The sequence below is a fragment of the Mastigoproctus giganteus genome, chromosome 12 (genome assembly GCF_048544385.1).
Source record: "Mastigoproctus giganteus isolate SK-2022 chromosome 12, ASM4854438v1, whole genome shotgun sequence".
In the NCBI taxonomy this organism is placed as follows: Eukaryota; Metazoa; Arthropoda; class Arachnida; order Uropygi; family Thelyphonidae; genus Mastigoproctus; species Mastigoproctus giganteus.
The window spans coordinates 120,061,544-120,084,002 of NC_143586.1; the positions used below are offsets into that span (position 1 = coordinate 120,061,544).

The 22,459-nt window shown below is 38.2% G+C and overlaps 1 protein-coding gene across 1 annotated transcript in view; it reads left to right on the forward strand.

Moving 5' to 3' along the window:
• LOC150077365 (adapter molecule Crk-like) overlaps positions 1-22,459 on the forward strand; it is a 265,034-nt gene that overhangs the window by 74,013 nt on the left and 168,562 nt on the right. The window contains exon 2 of the mRNA XM_090386693.1: positions 7,369-7,491. Coding sequence (XP_090242819.1) covers positions 7,369-7,491 — 123 coding nt within the window. The remainder of the gene's footprint in view (positions 1-7,368; positions 7,492-22,459) is intronic.

Genomic DNA, 22,459 nt, shown 5'->3' on the forward strand with positions numbered 1-22,459 from the left:
AGTGATTCTTCATGCATTAAGAATCTGCAGATAAAGGAACCACTAGGTGGCAGTGATCACAGTGTGCTGAAGTGGGATTTACTCAAGGAGGTAACTACCATCAGAGGTAAGGGGAAGGGTTTTTGCTTTCGTAAAGGCGACTATGATGGTCTGAGACAGTATTTAAATTCTATACAGTGGGACCAAATGATGATGTTACCAACAGCAGATTCAAAATGGGAAGCATTCAAGAGACTAATCTTGGAAGCTACCAGGCTTTACATACCAACCAAGAAATATTGTTCAAGGTTCAGGCCTAAATAGTTGTCAGATGAACTAATGAGACATATGGCAGAGAAGAAAAATGCATGGGATACATACAATTTAATGGGTGACATGGAAGCCTATGATAGATATAAATTGGTTTGTAACCAAGTCACAAAGGAGATTAGGCAGGCAAAGGCAGATTATGAGAAATCCTTGGCAAAGGATGCAAAGAAAAACAGAAAAGAGTTCTTTACCTCTTTAAACTCAAGAAGGAAAGGGATGAATCAGATTGGTCCATTGGATGTTGATGGTTCAACAGTTGAGGATCCTGCTCAGGTGGCTAACAATCTAAACAAGTAGTTTGCATCTACATTCACACATAAGGAGTTATTGAGGAAGGGGAATGTCGTAGGTGAAGTAAACATTGGCAGTGAGCTATATGATTTTCTAATAACTGAGAGGAAAGTGGAGGAGAAATTGTTGAGGATAAACATAAAAAAGGCACCTGGGGTGGATGGGATCTATTCAGTTATATTAAAGGAGGCAGCAAAGGAAGTAAGCAAACCCCTAGCCATAATTATGAGAACTTCTTTGGACTCAGGGGAGGTACCCATAGACTGGAGATGTGCAAATGTAACCCCAATTCACAAAGGAGGATCAAAGGCTGACACAAGTAATTATAGACCTGTTAGTTTAACTTTGGTTCCAGGAAAATTAATGGAGGCACTGGTTAAAGAAGCACTGCAGGATCATCTGGACAAGAATTCAGTTATAACTCAGACAGCATGGTTTTGTTAAGGGCAGGTCTTGTCTGACCAATTTGATTGGATACTATGATGTAGTCGCAAAAGAACTGGATGCAGGCAATAACTTTGATATTATATATTTGGATCTTAGAAAGGCTTTTGATACTGTTGCACATGGAAGACTGCTGCACAAATTGGAGCAGTGTGGCATTGGAGGCAAATTGCTGCTATGGATAAAGTGATGGTTGAGTGGCAGAAGACCGAGAGTGGTAATCAATGGACACTGCTCAACATGGACTAATGATATTAGTGCAGTTCCTCAGGGTTCAGTGTTGGGTCCGTTGTTGTTTTCTGTATTTATAAATGATATTGATGATGGTATATCAAGCTTAATGTCCAAGTTTTCAGACGATACAAAGGTTGGCAGGGTTGTTAAGGACACTACTGATGCAGGATCTGGAAAGGTTGAGCAGATGGGCTGAGAGGTGGCAAATGAAGTTTAACATTGACAAATGTAAAGTACTACATATGGGGAAACAGTAACCCCAGTTCAACGTATCAACTCTGTGGTACTACACTGACAGTTGTAGAGAATGAAAAGGACCTGGGGGTAATTGTGCAGGCAGATATGAAGTTCTCTGAGCAGTGCAGACGAGCTGCAAGAGTAGCTCATGGTGTCTTGTCAATGATATACAGGAATTTTTCTAGCAGGGACAGGGATGTGATTATTCCCTTGTATAAGGCATTGGTCAGGCCACACCTAGAGTACTGTATACAGGTCTGGAGGCCTCATTTCAAGAAGGATGTAGAGCTGCTGGAACGAGTACAGAGAAGGACAACAAGATTAGTGAATGGAACAAAGGGTTGCTCTTACGAAGAAAGGCTTAAGTTTTGCAAATTACAGAGTATGGAGACTAGGCATCGGTGAGGTGATCTGATAGAGGTGTATAAGGCTTTAAATGGCTTGAGCATGCTCAATGCCGATGGGATTCTTCCTCTTGCTCAGAATAATCACCTGAGAGGGCATAAATTCAAATTGAGGAAGGACGGATGTCGGATAGATGTGCGGAAATTTGCCTTTAGCCAGCGGGCAGTTGGTTTGTGGAATAGACTTCCATCACTTGTTGTTGAACTTGATAGCCTAAACAAATTTAAGGCTCAGCTGGACAGGTATTTCGAACGAATGGAGGGGTGAAATGGGAGTAGTGGCTGTGTTTTTTTTTTTGGCTGATGCTGAACAAGCTTGCTTTCTTGCATCATATGCCTCTACTAATGCTAAACCCATGCTGTGTCTGAATTATTGCTGCAGTCTTGGCTAGATGTTCCTGCAATGCATCTTTAACCAGTGACTCCATTATTTTGCCTGGAACAGAAGTTAAACTAACTGGTCTGTAATTATTCGTGTCACCCTTCAATCTCCCTTTGTGAATTGGGGACACGTTTGCACATCTCCAGTCTGTGGGGACCTCCCCTGAGTCCAAGGAGTCTATCATGATTATGGCTAAGGGTTTGCTTACTTCCTTTGCTGCCTCCTTTAATATAACTGGATAGATCCCATCCACCCATGTGCCTTTTTTATGTTTAACTTCAACAATTTCTCCTCTACTTTGTTCTCAGTTATTACAAAATCATTAAGCACCCTGTTACAATTTGATAAACTTCTGGCATTTTCAAACCTTAATAACTCCTCATGTGTGAATGTAGATGCAGAATACTCATTCAGTTTGTTTGCTATCTGAGCAGGATAATCAACAGTCGAACCACCGATATCAAGTGGACCAATCAGATTCATCCCCTTCCTTTTAGAGTTTATATAAGTAAAGAAATCCTTGCTGATTTTCTTAGCATCCTTTGCTAAAGATTTCTCTTAATCTGCCTTTGCTTGCCTAACCTCCTTTGTGACTTGATTACAGAGTAGCTTATATATATATATCATAGACTTCTGTGTCGCCTGATAATTTATATGCATCCCATGCATTTTTCTTCTCTGTCATGAGTCTCATTAGTTCATTTGACAACCATTTAGGCCTAAACCTTGAACAATATTTCTTAATAAGTATGAAACGTTTAGTAGTTTCCACGATTAATTCCTTGAATGCTTCCCACTGAGAATTTGCTCTTGGCAACATCATCAGTTGGTCCCAGTGGACAGAATTTAAAAACTGTCTCAGACCACTAGTCACCTTTACGGAAGCAAAAACCCCTTCCTTTACCCCTGATGGTAGTTATATCTTTAAGTAAATCCCACATCAGTACGCTGCCATCTAATGGTTCCTTAATCTGCAAATTCTTAATTCACGAATGATCACTGCTGATAACCAGATCAAGAGTATTACCCTCTCTGGTGCCTCTCGAACAGGCTGCTGCAGAAAACAATCATCCATTAAATCCACAAAAATCTTACTAGTGTGCGAGTGACCGACCCATTAGTTCCATTCTATCTGGGAAGTTAAAATCCCCCATTATAAGACGTTCTGATTTACTAGACCACTCTATTTCTCTACAATTGTTCAATTGAGTCATTCGGCCTATAACACACTCCTACTCTTGTTTTTGCTTTCGCAATGCTTATGTCACACCAATCTTGTAGGTGGTAGATGACTTTCATCAACTGGTGAAATACCACCACTTCGCTTATTGGAGGCTTGAAGTGGTGAAACCCATGTTTAGTCTCTAGAGCAAAGTTTCCGGCACCCCCCCCTCTCCCCATATTTCTCCTTCAACCCATGCACGGTACTAAGTACTATAGGTTTTGATACCTTTCGTGTTTGGGGTTTTCATATAAAAAAAAAAAAAAAGAAAAACTGACTCAACAGTGCCCTGTTCATCCATTTGCACTTCTTTTGATTTTGTTTTTCTTAATTAAAAGCATAACACCTTCTCCCATACTATCCTGTCTCTCCTTTTTGTACACATTGTTCTCCCCTAATTCCAGTTCTGCATTCTTTATATCTGTGTGACACCACATCTCTGCTATCCTGACAATATAACCGCCTTTGATGTCTTGACCAACACTTCAAATTCATCAAATTTATTTGCTATACTTCTGGCATTTGTATACATGCAAGTATACATGACATACCTGTTCTTATTATTAGTTACCCTAACACATCCCATATACCCACCTGTTTCACGATGACTGCCATCAATCCCTTAAACCCCCAATACCCTTTGCTCCAGGCCGCTACTTATTCTAATAGAAGTAGTGCAAGAATCACGTACATCTGCCTGCAGGTACTTTTAAGGTTTTAGTCTCTGAATCCCCCCAAGCTAGCAGTTGTCCGACCCACTTAACACTGCCTCGATAGCATCAGCAAATATTCTTGCACCCTTTCTATTTAAATGTATCTCATCCCTGTAGAAGTAGTCTCTCCTGTTAACAAGCACAGACCAGGCTGAAAAAAATTTTACCCCTTGAGCCTTGCACATTTCCTCCAGGGCCGAATTGATTGACAAGGCTCTCATCATGTACTCCCTCCTATCGTGTCTGGGCAGAATTGCAGACACTTTCAAATTTAACCCTAAATTTGTTCCCAGAATTGCCTCTGAACCTGACGAGAGTTAATATGAAATCATATACAGTGAAACTTCTCCTAACGGACACCTCGTTAGCGGCTCTTCCGTAGCCAGGTGGGAAGGAGCAGCAGTGCGTAGCACACGCTTCTTGATTAGACCGGGGTTCGAGTCCGTCACCACCAAATACGGAGGATGCGGAAAGGTCAGGAGTGACCACCGCATATTCACGGAGCAATATGGCCTTAGTTGCTAATGCTCCTAAAAACCAAATAACAAACAACAAACCTCTCGTTAACGGACATCTCTCCACAACGGACATTTTCAAATTCCCCAACTCACCTCCATTGGTTTTAACGTGTTTTCAGCTTCTGTCTAGCGGATATTCTCTGTAACGGACGCGGACAGGCAATCTGCACTGTTTCGTTTAGCACTTAATTTGATCTCCACATAACGGACTGCGGGAGAGCTCACGGCCCTTTTTCTAGAAACTTTTCTTCCACATATTGCCTCAATCTATTTTCTATTTCCGATTCTCTGAATTTTATCAAGTTTTACGTCGCGATTCTAAACCCTTTTCAAGAATTTTTAAGGCACGTGTAAAACTGCTAATGAATTCGGTGTGTGTGGGGGGGGATATGGTCGGCCTTTCGTCTTTTGAGTTTCAGTTTTCAGTTTTGTTCAGTGTTGTGTGAAGTGCACAATGTCTTCTCGTAAACATTTAACTTTAAAAGATAAAGTTGAACTCATTAATGCGTATGATCGGCAAAAAAATAGTGTTCGCAATCTCGCTGCAAAATTCAAAATCGGGAAGACGTAGGTAAGCGACATCCTAAAGAAAAAAAAACGAACTGCTCAAACAATTTTGGCAACACGGAAATGATCACGTTCAAAAATCATTCCCGAAAACTGTTTGACTTCAAATTGACAATGTTACGTATGAGTGGTTTTGTCGCGCACGTGCTAAAAAAATTCCCATTAATGGGCCTATTATTAGGGAAAAGGCTTTGGAGGTTGCGAAATCTATGGGAGTAAATGAGTTCAAAGCTTCAGTGGGATGGCTAGACAAGTTCAAAACTCGGCATAAAATTTCTTGGAAAACCGTAAGTGGTGAAGGTGGATCTGTTGATACTGGGGTTGTAACAGAGTGGACCGTCAAATTGGAAGAATTATGTCGTGATTTTGAAACTAAGGATATTTACAACTGTGACGAAACAGGGTTGTTTTTTAAAGCTCTTCCTGAAAAAACAATGAGTCTAAAAAACGAAAAGTGCCAGGGCGGAAAAATTTCTAAGGAACGCTTGATTGTACTATTGTGTACAAATATGCTGGGAGACTTTGAACAACCTCTTATTATAGGAAAACCACAAAATCCTCGTTGTTTCAAGGGCATAAAGTTGAATCTTTTGAATGTTAACTGGAAGTCTAATAAAAAATCGTGGATGACACGAGATATCATGAGCGAATGGATAAGTCACTTTAACCAAAACACGATTCGTCAAAACAGAAAAATTATTCTTTTCATGGATAATGCTGCATCTCACCCGCACATTGAATTGTCCAACATTCAAATCGTTTTTCTGCCACCAAACACATCTGCAGAGTGTCAGCCCTTGGATCAAGGGATAATAAAAAATTTTAAACTTCACTACAGAAACCGTGTTTTAAGACATCTCATTGCAAACATGAACGATGTAACATGTGCGAGTGACCTTGCAAAGAAAATCAGCATCCTAGATGCGATTCAATGGATTTCCTCTTCAGTAAACGCAATTAGAAAACAAACTGTCGTGAACTGTTTTGTAAAGTCTGGCTTCTCAAACGCAAAAATTGAAGTTGTGAACAGCAATGTGGAGCACCAAGAAGAACAAGAACTTCAGCATCTATTGATAATGTACGATACTTCAGCTACAACTGACCCTGGCTACAAAGATATAGACTCGAACCTCACTACAGAAGATGGTGCTCTAGATATCAACGACATTATCATCGATATTTTTCAAGAAGTTCCTCGTGAGGATGAAGAAATGGACGGAGGTCATTCTGTCGAAGAACATTATCGATGAACCACCGATGAAAATAGAAGAAGCGCTCATACAAATCAATCGTTTAAAAATGTTTTTCGCCGCTGAAGAAGATACTGAAGGACTTTCGATGGTTTCTTCACTCCAAACAAATGTTGAAAACAAAAGTGTCAGCCGGAAGAAGGTGCAGAAGAAAATAAGTGATTACTGTATGTATTTTTCTTAAGATAAAGTCATAATATGCATAGCACAATTGCATGTATATTATTTACAAAAATATTGTGCAAAATCTGTATATAATTTAATTTTATTTTACATTAAACGTTTAACGATTTTTCTTTATCTCTTGTGTATGTAATTGTTTATTATTTACAAAAATATTGTTCAAAATCTGTATATATTTTAATTTAATTTTACATTAAATGTTTAACGAGTTTTCTTTCTTTCTTTTTTTTTTTTCTCCCTCAGACTTCTTGTTAGCGGACACTTCTCTCTAACGGACAGATTTTCATTCCCCATGGCTGTCCGTTAAAGTGAAGTTTCACTGTACAAGATTTTAGTTCTATAGCACACAGTTACATATTGTGCAGTAAATATTTTAAAATTATTAATTTGGAAACTTAAAAAATTGCCTTTTAAAATGCATTCCACAGTGTTAAAAGAATGATTTCAGAGAGAAGTCATAGCTAAATGGCAAATAATATTGGGAATAAAGTGAATATGATGTGTGTGTCAGTAAATATATATATATATATATATATATATATAAAAAAATAAATATTTAGTTTTACTTATGTTGTTATTATCTTTTTTTTTTTTTTTTTTATTTTTTTCCCCAGCTGGTACTTTGGGCCTTTGACACGTCAAGAAGCTACTGATATTTTATTAGCTGAGAATGATACAGGTGTATTTTTAGTTCGAAACAGCATCACTATCCAGGGTGATTTGGTTCTCTGTGTCAGGTAAAATTCTAGGGTAACATTTTCTTCCATATATCTATTTATAAGATATGAAAAAGTGTGTATGTGTGTGTATGTACACACATACAAAGATATGGCGTAAGATCAGGACTGATTTCTGAGGCATTATGATTTAAAAGGTTTGTATAAATATGGGTCAGATTCCAAATGATTACACACCTGAGGCCATTTGAATCTCAAAGCAATTATGAGTGCTATAAAATAAAAACAAATAAAAACAGATAAAGTATTGATTTATTTATTAATTTTTATATAGGAAATACAGACCGGTAACACACATTGTGTTATCAGTCTGTGTTTCCAGACTGCACATAAATTGTTATCAGTCTGTGTTTCCAGGTACGTATGCCCATATGGTTAGAGAAGATTCTCAAAAACTACTACATTAAGACTTCGGTTCATTTCCTCTGATTGTGTGTGAATTGCATATGCTGTTCACCTAAGCTCTTCATGGCTGTCTGTTATGTAGGTTGCAGCATTCAGTATGTGATAAAGAATTCGTCTTGTGTTTGCACTTTTGTGTGATATACAAGAATTTCCATCCAACATCCCATACGCAAAAATCAATTTAGGTCCAGTGACCCAGGTGGGGGGGGCTAGAGGGGAACAGGCATTGTGTGTTATCAGACACTCAGTCTAAAACACTGATGGATCCAAATATCTTTCTATTTTAGAAGATTTAGGAGAAGTCCGGTTGGCCTGCCTTCCTAAAATCCACTCATGCACACCTCATTGGTAAGCCCTGTTACGTTACTTTGGTGGCAATGAACATGTAGAGTTGTTCTCTTTAAGGTGCCTGGTCAGTGTGAAGAGGAAAAGACCAAACCCTCCAGCACTTTATTAAATATGACAGCACGATGAAACAAATGGCTCTCAGTCCCCAGCGGTTTTCACTCTCCCTCTTATGACAGCAAGAGGATAAGAGTAGAAGTAGAGGGTGCAAAGAATCTCTGGGTATGACCAAGCTGCCATGCATGGAAACTGAACTTGAACTGTTACAATGTAAGATCCCTCATAAGTGAAGATAGGATATTAAAGCTGGAAAAGGAATTAGAAAATGTGAGTTGGAATGTCATCGGTTTCGCTGAAACAACAAGAAGAAATTAATCACATGTTTATCAAGTGGAAATCTGCTGTACACTAATGGAAACAGTGAAAAGAGTGACGGTGGAGTTGGCTTTCTGGTTCATAAAGATATTAAAAACAACATTTTGGAATTCAAAAGTATGTCACCAAGGGTGTCAAGGATTTCTAAGATTTGTAAGAGGTACAAATTAAAGTTTATAATGATATATGCACCAACATTGAGCCATGATGATGAAGAGGTTGAAGAAATTTACTCCAAAATTAAGAGACTTCTAGATGAACAGAAAACTCACTACACCATAATTATGAGGGACTTCAGTGCTTGGGTTGGAAAGAGACAAAAATGGAAACTATAGGAAATTTTGGAATTGGTGAAAAAAATGAAAGAGGTTAAAGACTTGTGGAATTTGCTGAATCTCGAGGACTGTCAGTATTGAACACTTTTTTTTTTTTTTTTTTTTTTTTTAAAAGATTGAACAGACATTAGTAGTAGTAATGGAGGCATGTAATGTAAGAAAGCAAGCGTATCAAGTCCATCAGCCAAAAAAAAAAAAAAAAAAAAACAAACCCAATTTCACACATCCATTCCCTCTAAAAGCTTGTCCAGTTCTACCTTGAATTTATTTAAGCTATCAGCTTCCATAATGACAAATGGAAGTTTGTTCCAGCAATTAACCACCCACTGGCTAAAGGGAAATTTATGCACATCTATTCTATAACTGCCTTTCCTCAATTTGAATTTATGTCCCCTCAGGTTCGTAATCTGAGCAAGCCAAAGAATCCCAACAGATAGTGTGCTCAACCCATTCAAGGCCTTATCACTTCAATCAGATCACCTTTCAGTGCCTAGTCTCCAACCGCTGCAATTTGCAGAACTTAAGCCACCTTTCTTGTTAAGAGGACCCCTTCATTCACCTCAACAAACTTGTTGCCCTTCTCTGTACATGCTCAAGCAACTCTACATTTTTCCTAAAATGAAGCATCCAGACCTGTATGCAGTAGTAAAGGCCTGACCAGTGACTTATACAAAGGGATAATCACTTTCTTTTCCCTACTAGCAAAATTCCTGTATATATCATTGACAGTATCTCATGACCTGCCCTGGCAGCCTATCTGCATTGCTCAGAAAACTTCATATCTGACTGCACAATTACTCTCAGATCTTTTTCATTTTCTACCACTGTAAGTGTAGTTCCATACAGTTGGTATATTTCTAAGGGGTTACTTCTACCCATATGTAGTACTTTGCATTTGTCAATGTTAAACTTCATTTGCTACTTCTCAGCCCATCTGCCCAAATTTTATAGATCCTGTTGTAGTAGCACACTCCCATTACTATCATTAACAACCCTGCCAACCTTTGCACCATCTGCAAACTTCGAGCCGACCAGGCTAGCCGGGTGGGTAAAGTGCCTGCCTGGCAACCCAAAGGTCACGGGTACGAATCCCACCTCAGGCTTGGATCAGAGTACTGTAAACAAAATCTCGGGGAGGTGCATTATGGCCATAGAAGCCGATGCGCCAACAACTAACTAAAACAAATAAACAAAAGCAAACTTCAACATTAAGCCTGATTAATATCATTAATAAATAAACAAAACAACATTGGGCCCAACATCAAACCCTGAGGGACTCCACTATTAACATTAGTCCATGAAGAGCAGTGTCCATTGATTTTCACTCTGTCTTCTCCCACTCAACCACCCTATTATCGGGCGTGCCTCCGTAGCCAGGTGGGAAGGAGCAGCAGTGCGTAGCACATGCTTCTTGATTAGACCGGGGTTCGAGCCTGTGACCACCAATACGGAGGATGCGGAAAGGTCATGGAATGACCACCGCATATTCCTGGAGCAATATGGCCTTAATTGCTAATGCTCCTAAAAACCAAATAACAAACAAACAAACCCTTTTATCCATTGTAGCAACTTACCCTTAATGCCACATTGTTTCAATTTATGCAGTAGTCTTCCATGTGCAACAGTGTCAAAAGCTTTCCCGAAATCCAAGTATATGATATCAAAATTATTTTTTGCACCCAGTTCCTTTGTAACCACATCATAGTATCCAATCAAATTTGTTAGACAAAACTTTCTCTTAACAAACCCATGCTATGTCTGAATTATTACTGCAGTCTTGTCTAAATGATCCTGCAATGCATCTTGGACATGGAAGAGCCCAAAGGATTAATAACTAATGAAATTGACTTCATCCTCAATAACAGAAGATATACTGTGAATGATGATACCGTCCTGAGCAAAGTAAGTGTTCGAAGTGATCACAGAATGGTAAGATACACACTTCATATAGATCTAAGAAAAGAAAGGAAAAAAACTGATTCTAGTAAATAATATGAAGGTCCTTGAGATAACAGAAGAGGAGAAAAAGTAGTATGTACTGTAACCACGAAACAAGTTTGAGCTTTTCCAGATCTTTCCGGGCCAAAATATCGATGAGGAATACAGCAAATTTCTGAAAGTGATAAAGCCCAAGAAACCTGTCATCATCATCAGCCATTTTCAATCCACTGCAGGATGAAGGCCTCTCCAGCAACCTTCCAGTTCCTTCTGTTTTGTGCAATGGCCATCCATTTACAACCCACATACCCATGAATTTCATTTTTCCATCTCCATTGTTGTCTTCCAGGTTTTCTTCTAGCTCCTCTTGGGTACCATTCTGTTATTTTCTTAGTCGATCTGTCATGTCTTTGAGCTATGTGCCCTGTCCATGACCATTTTGGTTCTTTAGTTTTGATAAGAATGTCCTTTACTTCAGTTTGCGGGTTAATCCATGTGTTTCTCTTCTTATCTAACAGTCTAATTCCCAATATAATTCATTCCATTCTCTTCCATTCTTTTGGTGAGTGCCCAAGTTTCACTTCCATACGTCATGGTGGGGAGTATACATTGGTTCATTATTTTATGTTTCAGACAAATTGGGATATTGCTCCTCAGTATGTGACTATATTTTCTGAATGCTATCTATCCAAAATTTCTCTCTCTCTCTTGACTTCCAGGCATTTATCATTATTACAGCTAATGTCTTATCCCAGATAAGTAAATGACTCCACCTTTTCAATTACTGCTCGTTCAATCATTGTATCCCTTTCTGTTGCATACTTGTTCATCATTACTTTTGTTTTAGTCAGATTCATCTTTAGTCCAAAATTCTTACTGACTCTGCATAACTGATTTAAGATTTTCCTCTAATTCTTTGGGATCGTGGCTTACCCCAATGTCATCTGCAAATCGTAAGTGGTTTAGGTACTCTCCATTCACATTGACTCCTTTCTGCGACCAATCTAATCTGAAAGCTTCCTCAAGGACAGCAGTAAACAGCTTAGGAGATATTGTGTCTCCTTGACAAACTCTTTCTCAATTTTAAATTTACTAATGTCTTTGTCTAGTCTAATAAAGCAGGTAGCATTTGTATTTTCTTCAAAATCATAATATATGGGGTACCTATGCCTTGTCTTTCCAGTGCCCAAAACATTGCCTTATGCTGTATAGAGTCAAATGCCTTTTCATAAATTCCACAAATGCCAGGCATAATGGTGTTTTGTATTCATTTGCTTTCTCCATTAGCTGTGATATTACGTGAAGGTGATCCATAGTTGAGAATCCTGTCCTAAAGCCAGCTTGTTCTTTTGTTTGATTCTCATCTACGAGTTGTTCACAAGGATCACTATTAACAAATTAGAAAGAATACTTGATGATAATCAACCGAAAGAGCAAGCTTCACGTAATATCACAGCTGATACAGAAAGCAGATGAATATAAAACACCGTTATGCCTGGCATTTGTGGATTATGAAAAGGCATTTGACTCCATACAGAATAAGACTGTGTTTAGGCACTGGAAAGACAAGGCATAGACACCCCATGCATTATAATTTTGAAGAAAATATATGAGAATGCTACAGCCTTTATTAGACTAGACAAAGACAGTAGCAAATTTAAAATTGAGAAAGGAGTTCGGTAAGGAGACAGTATCTCTGAAGTTGTTTACTGCTACCCTTGAGGAAACTTTCAGCAGATTGGACTGGTCACAGAAAGGAGTGAATGTGAATGGGCAGTACCTAAAACATTTAAGATTTGCAGATGACATTGTGATCATAAGCCATGATTCCAAAGAATTAGAAGAAAATCTTAATCAGTTATGCAGAGTTAGTAAAGACTTCGAACTAAAGATGAATATTCTAAAACGAAAGTAATGATGAACAAGTATGCCACAGAAAAGGATATAATGATTGAAGGAGCAGAAATTGAAAATGTGATTCATATACTTATCTTGGACAATTCATTAACTGTAATAATGATAAATGGCTGGAAGTCAAGAGAATTATAAATTTCAAATGGATAGCATTCAGGAAATATAATCACATATCCCAGTAGGATAGGAGCAATATCGCAATTTGTCTGAAATATAAAATAATGAACCAATGTATACTCCCAATGATAACTTATGGAATGAAACTTGGCACTTACCAAAAGAATGGAGGAGAAGCTGAGAACTACACAGCAAAGAACGGAACGAATTATATTACGAATTGGACAGCTGGATAAAGTAAGCAAAACATATGGATTAGACAGCAACCACAAATAAAGGGCATTCTTGTCAAAACTAAAGAACTGAAATGGACTTGTGCATGACACATGATGACAGATGGACTAAGAAAATAACAGAATGGTACCCAGGAGGAGCTAAAAGATAACCTGGAAGACAACAGTGGAGATGGACAGATGAAATTCAAGAGTTTGTGGGCAGTAAATTGATTGCCATTGCAACAAGGAACTGGAAAGTTGCTGGAGATACCTTCACCCTGCAGTGGTTGAAAATGGTTGATTATGACCCAGATGGCCATTTTTGTGGATCATTGCAACCATTCCAACCCACTAAACTGGTCATTGAGGTGAGTAACCTGCATAGTAACAATGTGGAAGAGCTTTGTTGTGTTGGAAGTACATTTGATGTTGTATAGACAGATGGTACATCTTCTAACAGTTGCCGCATACATTTTGAGGAGACTGTAGATAGACCTGTCCAGTAAGATGACTCTCTAAAATAAATATACCGATCAACTGATCACAGAATATTTGCTATCCACAATTGCGTGCAGATTCATTTTTGACCAAGCATTGGAATTATGTATTTGCTATTGTTACTGCCTTGGGTGAATCGAGCTTCACCACTGAATAGGATGTATGATGCAATTGGTGATTGTCATTCAGCACATTGCAGTATTCCAGCCATCAACTAGAATCCCCAGGTTCAGGGTGTTAAACATGCTGCACATAGTATGGATATATGCATTCTTTATGCAATACAATCTCGCCTCAATTAACTTGATTAATTTGTCTTGCAATACTTTCAGATAAAGAAATCCATAAAAACAGACAAAAGGTAGGCGTCCAACAGGCAAGGAAGACAATGAAAAAGGAGCATATCTGACCACTCAACAGACCAATGAAAAAGGACAATACTGCTACTCTAGAGATACTGATATCACGAGTTTACTCACGGGCTTGAACCGTGTGTGTGTGTGTGTGTGTGTGTGTGAAGTTCATACCAAAAACAAATGCACACACATCTGCTACTGCACTCAACCATTAGGCTACATCTGACTTTATTTCATCATCCCATTCTCCTTTCTCCTTGATTATCACTATATAGTTTATAAAATCTGGTTCCCTAATTTGCATTAGTTGAGCATAATGTCTTGAAGACCATGATCTGGCCTTCATATTGTAAAAGATTTGTGAAAAAATTGTATTTACTAACTTACGATCTAAGAGATGGTCTGCAAACTTTTAAGACTATTTAACTGCAGCATATAAGGCACCACTGACTTGATGCTAACAAGGTTACAGAAATAATATTTGAACAGTAAGTTGCAATGATTATCTTTATCTATATTCAATACTTGAAATAAAAGCACTTCACCAGTGCTTTTATTTCACTTTAATTTTATAAAAGGAAAAAACTTCCACAAAACATTTACAATTTTTAGACTATTATTAATAAATAGATTCTGAACTTTACAGAGGTGAAGTGCTTTAATTTAAAGTATTTATATATATAATTTTTTCTACATCAGCATGTTCGTGAGACACATAAAGTCCAAGGAAGTGAAGCCAGGCGACATCGATGGACAGGGCAGTGTCGAGTCAGTTTGGTGTGACATAAGCATAGGGAAATCAAAATTGAGAGTAGGAGTGTGCTATAGGCCTAATGACTCTGATGAGTATAATAAGATATTGTACAGGGAAATAGTGGGCCAGTAAATCAGAGAGTCTTATAATGGGGGATTTTAATTTCTCAGATATTGACTGGAATTTGTGGGTTGGTCACTCGCACACTAGCAAGGCTTTTGTGGATTTATTGGATGATTGTTTTCTACATCAGCATGTTCGTGAGGCAACAAGAGGGAACAATACTCTTGATCTGATTATCAGTAGTGATTCTTCATGCATTAAGAATCTGCAGATAAATGAACCACTAGGTGGCAGTGATCACAGTGTGTTGAAGTGGGATTTACTCAAGGAGGTAACTACCATCAGAGGTAAAGGGAAGGGTTTTTGTTTTCGTAAAGGTGACTATGATGGACTGAGACAGTATTTAAATTCTATACAGTGGGACCAACTGATGACGTTACCAACAGCAAACTCAAAATGGGAAGCATTCAAGGAACTAATATTGGAGGCTACCAGGCTTTACATACCAACTAAGAAATATTGTTCAAGGTTTAGGCCTAAATGGTTGTCAGATGGACTAATGAGACATGTGGCAGAGAAGAAAAATGCATGGGATACATACAAATTAATGGGTGACATGGAAGCCTATGATAGATATAAGTTGGTCTGTAACCAAGTCACAAAGGAGATTAGGCAGGCAAAGGCAGACTACGAAAAATCCTTGGCAAAGGATGCAAAGAAAAACAGAAAAGAGTTCTTTACATATTTAAACTCAAGAAGGAAAGGGATGAATCAGATTGGTCCACTGGATATTGATGGTTCAACAGTTGAGGATCCTGCTCAGGTGGCTAACAATCTAAATGAGTATTTTGCATCTACATTCACACATGAGGAGTTATTCAGGAAGGAGAATGATGTAGGTAAAGTAAACATTGGCAGTAAGCTGGATGATTTTGTAATAACTGAGAGGAAAGTGGAGGAGAGATTGTTGAGGATAGGATAAACATAAAAAAGGCACCTGGGGTGGATGGGATCTATCCAGTTATATTAAAGGAGGCAGCAAAGGAAGTAAGCAAACCCCTAGCCATAATTATGAGAACTTCTTTGGACTCAGGGGAGGTACCCATAGACTGGAGATGTGCAAATGTAACCCCAATTCACAAAGGAGGATCAAAGGCTGACACAAGTAATTATAGACCTGTTAGTTTAACTTCTGTTCCAGGTAAATTAATGGAGGCACTGGTTAAAGAAGCACTGCAGGATCATCTAGACAAGAATTCAGTTATAGCTCAGACGCAGCATGGTTTTGTTAAGGGAAGGTCTTGCCTGACCAATTTGATTGGATACTATGATGTAGTCACAAAAGAACTGGATGCAGGGAATAACTTTGATATTATATATTTGGATCTTAGAAAGGCTTTTGATACTGTTGCACATGGAAGACTGCTGCACAAATTGGAGCAGTGTGGCATTGGAGGCAAATTGCTGCTATGGATAAGGGGATGGTTGAGTGGCAGAAGACAGAGAGTGGTAATCAATGGACACTGCTCAACGTATACTAATGTTATTAGTGGAGTTCCTCAGGGTTCAGTGTTGGGTCCGTTGTTGTTTTCGGTGTTTATGAATGAAATTGATGATGGGATATAAAGTTTAATGTCCAAGTTTGCAGATGATACAAAGGTTGGCAGGGTTGTTAAGGACACTACTGATGCTATGCTGCTGCAACAGGATCTGGAAAGGTTGAACAGATGGGCTGAGAGGTGGCAAATGAAGTTTAACATTGACAAATGTAAAGTACTACATATGGGAAACAGTAACCCCAGAGCAACGTATCAACTCTGCAGTACTACACTGACAGTGGTGGAGAATGAAAAGGACCTGGGGGTAATTGTGCAGGCAGATATGAAGTTCTCTGAGCAGTGCAGACGAGCTGCAAGAGTAGCTCATGGTGTCTTGTCAATGATATACAGGAATTTTTCTAGCAGGGATAAGGAGGTGATTATTCCCTTGTATAAGGCAATGGTGAGGCCACATCTTGAGTACTGTATACAGGTCTGGAGGCCTCATTTCAAGAAGGATGTAGAACTGCTGGAACGGGTACAGAGAAGGGCAACAAGATTAGTGAATGGAACAAAGGGTTGCTCTTACGAAGAAAGGCTTAAGTTTTGCAAATTACAGAGTCTGGAGACTAGGCACCGGCGAGGTGATCTAATAGAGGTGTATAAGGCTTTGAATGGTTTGAGCATGCTCAATGCCAATGGGACTCTTGATCTTGCTCAGAATAATCAGCTCAGAGGGCATAAATTCAAATTGAGGAAGGACGGATGTCGGATAGATGTGCAGAAATTTGCCTTTGGCCAGCGGGTGGTTGGTTGGTGGAACCGACTTCCATCACTTGTTGTTGAAGTTGATAGCCTAAACAAATTTAAAGCTCAACTGGACAGGTATTTCGAACGAACGGAGGGGTGAAATGGGAGTGGTGTGTTTTTTTTTTGGCTGATGCTGAATAAGCTTGCTTTCTTGCATCATATGCCTCTACTAATGCTAATGCTAAAGTGCATCGTGCAAAATGGATCACGTTAATCAAATATAATAATCAATAGGAAAAATTATAATTGGTCCGTGACCTTCAGGAATGTCCATAAAGAATTTTAAAAATACTTTTTAAATAACTTTTTAACTGTATAACATGTAAAATATAATAAAAATAATTATAGAATTAAATGTGTATTGCATAAAATACATAATGAAGAAACTAACTACAGTAGAACCCGGATAAGAAGTTTTTCAAGGGACTGGAGGTTTAGAACTTCTTAGAAGGGAAAATGACCTAAGGGTATGAAATATTAACTACACAAATAAAAATGAAAAGATACACATACATAAGTTAAAGATGATTTTTAAGTAATATTTCAGAATTTATAAATATTTTACTCTGCCTATGGGAAACATTTTTAAACTGAGGATTTCTAATTGCTTAACATTCTATTTATTAAACTCATTACCAAGTTGGAAGAATGCACTCCTTTGGAGTTTAAACATACCTTAAAAGGTCACAATTACAATAAGACAGAGCAATAATCTAAGTAATTCAGAACTGTTCTGCCTATGGGAAACATTTTTAACTGAGGATTTCTAATTGCTTAACATTCTGTTCATTCAACTCATTACCAAGTTGGAAGAATGCGCTCCTTTGGAGTTTCAACATACCTTAAAAGGTCACAGTTACAGTAAGACAGAGCAATAATCTAAGTAATTCAGAACTGTTCACAACCATCAGAACTTAAAGCTGTTTACGTATCCCATTATGGATATCAATGAAAACAACTGAAATATGTCACTTTCATTATATCAAAATGTTTCTACTAAAAATGTTTAGTGCTGAAAGCCTGAGACTACGGAAAATTCATTAATCCAACAAGTTAGCACCACACGTCAGTTTAATTCGTAGTAAACCACCAAAGTAGGTAAAAAAAAGGGCATAATTTTTGTTATATCTCATATTGTGAGTGCCTTCACAACAAATTGCTCTGATATTATTATTATTACTATTATTAGAGCCATATGGTGAGGAAGCCCAAGGCTTATGCTGCACCAAAAAAATTTTCTGAGTCATCCTGAGAGAGAGAGAGAGAGAGAGAGAATTAGAAGGGAATCACCAAGAAAGAGAAGGGAATCACCTTGAATAAGCAATGCTTCAACAGTGGATTCTCAAATAGAGAATTCACTATGGCAATGGATTCTCAGCGGATACCATCACCCACAACCACTAGGTAGTGGTATCCGCCAAGAGTTAGTAAAATTTATCATCTCCATTGGCAGAGCGTTGCTTATTTTGGAGGTAGTGCAATATCAAGGCAACTCGTTCTTTTACCGTTATATCCTTTGCAGTGACATTTTCATTTGGCTTCTTCTTTCTACGCACGCTGTTCCTCTATTTGAAGGAGATCGTTGTCACTTAGCTGCTCTGAATGGGAATCCAGTGATTCTCAAGCGTTAGCCACATCCAAGCAATATGAGATATATGTATATCAAAAACGATGCCATTTCACCTACTTCAGTGGTTTACTATGAACTAAAATGATGCTTGGCACTAACTTGTTTGATTGCCAAATGTTTATGTATTGTTTAATATTTTTTAATAATAAAAATAAATAATTTCAATATTTAAAAAATATTAAGTGGGAAAACATCATTATAATAATACACTGTGTATTCTTTATCACAAACTTTTTATGAGGGAAAACTTCTTATGCGGGAAAATAATACATTACAACATACAGAGGTGAAATTGGGACTTAAGAAACCAAACGTAGTTCGGGGGAAACTTCGTATGCGGGAATTTCTTATCTGGGTTCTACTGTATTTGCTTCAAAATATTTGAACACAGTCGTTTAAGCAGTTTTGGCTTTCTTTTTTTCATCATACAATTTCCGGTAGCCAACAGCAAGCTTCTCTAGGCCCTGGTGAAATAATATGTATGCTTCTTTCAATATTAGGATGAACATCTATTACCTTTTGTTTATGGTAGTAGTAGTAGTAGTGGCATGTGATGCAAGAAAGCAAATGTATGAGCTTATGCAGCATCAGCCAAAAAAAAAAGGTTCTCTGCGATACGAAAAATGGGTTGCAATAATGAAGTCGTATTCGCCAGTAAAAAAACAACTTTGACATTTTCATTTAAGTTACCAGGTGCAGAAGGATTCCAGGTGCATTATCTAAAAGCAACAGAGCTTTAAAAGTAAGATTATTTTTCTTGCAATAGGCTTCAACTGTTGGACAGAAATAAGTTGTAAACCAGTCTTCAAATCCTTATTTGAAGCCCTAGGATTTTGTGTATGATACACAAGCATAGGCTTCAATTTAAAATCACCATCAGTGTTACCTCCTAATAAACATGTTAGTCGATCTTTTGAAACTTTATGCCCAGGTTGGGATGCTTCATTTTTAGCATTAGCATTAGTAGAGGCATATGATGCAAGAAAGCAAGCTTATTCAGCATCAGCCAAAAAAAAAAAAAAAAAAAACAACCACTACTCCCATTTCACCCCTCTGTTCGTTCGAAATACCTGTCCAGCTGAGCCTTAAATTTGTTTAGGCTATCAACTTCAACAACAAGCGATGGGAGTCTATTCCACAAACCAACTGCCCGCTGGCTAAAGGCAAATTTCCGCACATCTATCCGACATCTGTCCTTCCTCAATTTGAATTTATGCCCTCTCAGTTGATTATTCTGAGCAAGAGGAAGAATCCCATCGGCATTGAGCATGCTCAAGCCATTCAAAGCCTTATACACCTCTATTAGATCACCTCGCCGATGCCTAGTATCCAGGCTCTGTAATTTGCAAAACTTAAGCCTTTCTTCGTAAGAGCAACCCTTTGTTCCATTCACTAATCTTGTTGCCCTTCTCTGTACTCGTTCCAGCAGCTCTACATCCTTCTTGAAATGAGGCCTCCAGACCTGTATGCAGTACTCAAGGTGTGGCCTGACCAATGCCTTATACAAGGGAATAATCACATCCCTGTCCCTGCTGAAAAATTCCTGTATATCATTGACAAGACACCATGAGCTACTCTTGCAGCTCGTCTGCACTGCTCAGAGAACTTCATATCTGCCTGCACAATTACCCCCAGGTCCTTTTCATTCTCTACCACTGTCAGCGTAGTACCACAGAGCTGATACGTTGATCTGGGGTTACTGTTTCCCATATGTAGTACTTTACATTTGTCAATGTTAAACTTCATTTGCCACCTCTCAGCCCATCTGCTCAACCTTTCCAGATCCTGTTGCAGCAGCAGCAGCAGCATAGTATCAGTAGTGTCCTTAACAACCCTGCCAACCTTGGTATCGTCTGCAAACTTGGACATTAAGCCTGATACACCATCATCAATATCATTTATAAATACAGAAAACAAAAATGTACCCAACACTGAACCCTGAGGAACTCCACTAATAACATTAGTCCACGTTGAGCAGTGTCCATTGATTACCACTCTCTGTCTTCTGCCACTCAACCATCCCTTTATCCATAGCAGCAATTTGCCTCGAATGCCACACTTCTCCAATTTGTGCAGCAGTCTTCCATGCGCAACAGTATCAAAAGCCTTTCTAAGATCCAAATATATAATATCAAAGTTATTCCCTGCATCCAGTTCTTTTGTGACTACATCATAGTATCCAATCAAATTGGTCAGACAAGACCTGCCCTTAACAAAACCATGCTGTGTCTGAGCTATAACTGAATTCTTGTCCAGATGATCCTGCAGTGCTTCTTTAACCAGTGCCTCCATTAATTTTCCTGGAACCGAAGTTAAACTAACAGGTCTATAATTACTTGTGTCAGCCTTTGATCCTCCTTTGTGAATTGGGGTTACATTTGCACATCTCCAGTCCATGGGTACCTCCCCTGAGTCCAAAGAAGCTCTCATAATTATGGCTAGGGGTTTGCTTACTTCCTTTGCTGCCTCCTTTAATATAACTGGATAGATCCCATCCACCCTGGGTGCCTTTTTTATGTTTATCCTCAACAATTTCTCCTCCACTTTCCTCTCAGTTATTAGAAAATCATCTAGCTCACTGCCAATGTTTACTTCACCTACGACATTCCCCTTCCTGAATAACTCCTCATGTGTGAATGTAGATGCAAAATACTTGTTTAGATTGTTAGCCACCTGAGTTGGATCCTCAACTGTTGAACCATCAACATCCAGTGAACCAATCTGATTCATCCCTTTCCTTCTTGAGTTTAAATAGGTAAAGAACTCTTTTCTGTTTTTCTTTGCATCCTTTGTTTGCATCCAACTAAAACTTATTTGCAGCCAAATAAGTTTTAGTTGGCATTTGTTTCCAAAATAGGCCTGCTTCATCTACATTAAATATTTGCCGATCGTTGTATTCACCATCCTGAATGATTTTTTGCAATCCTGCAGGAAATTTGGCTGCAGAATTTTGCTCGAATTGTGAAGCATTCAAACCACCCTGAACTAGCAACGAATGTTTCAGTCTCCCATTGGTATTTTGTTTCTTTGAGCTTAGTAAAAATGTTAATAGTTTTGCTCTGAATATTGTCCTGAGATAATGGAATTCTTTTTTAATTGCAATCTTCTATCCAAATTGATAAGACTTTCCATTTCAATCATTATTGGAGTTCTGTTTCTGGTATTTTGTAAAACAAAAGAAGTTGGTGAGCCTTTATCTTTCTCTCTATATTCTTCTTTATGGCTCAGGATAGTTTGTGCAGTAGACTCGCTGTATCCTAGATCTCTTACGATTTTCGCATTTTTTGCACCACTTTCATATTTTTTTATTTTTAGTTTTTCAGCTAAAGGAATAACTTTTCTTTTCCTTTTTTTATTGCAATCACGTTGTTTTTCATCTTTCTTTTATCCATAATCAACATGGGTAGAAAATTAGAATTTTTAACTACTTCTGCACATGACTTTATTAGCAGGAGACAAACAAGTAACATGTCTGCTTCTGATGGTTGATGTCTTCTTGAACTGCACACCTGTATGGGAAGTGAGTCGGTGCTTTGCAGTGTTTGAAAAACTGCTAATTAATTTGTTCACGTGGAATTCTGTAGTGTGGAAAATGTTATTGGTATGAAACAAGAGTATTTCCATTGCAGATTCCATAAACATACACCATGTTGTCATGTTCAGGTCTTGTAAATG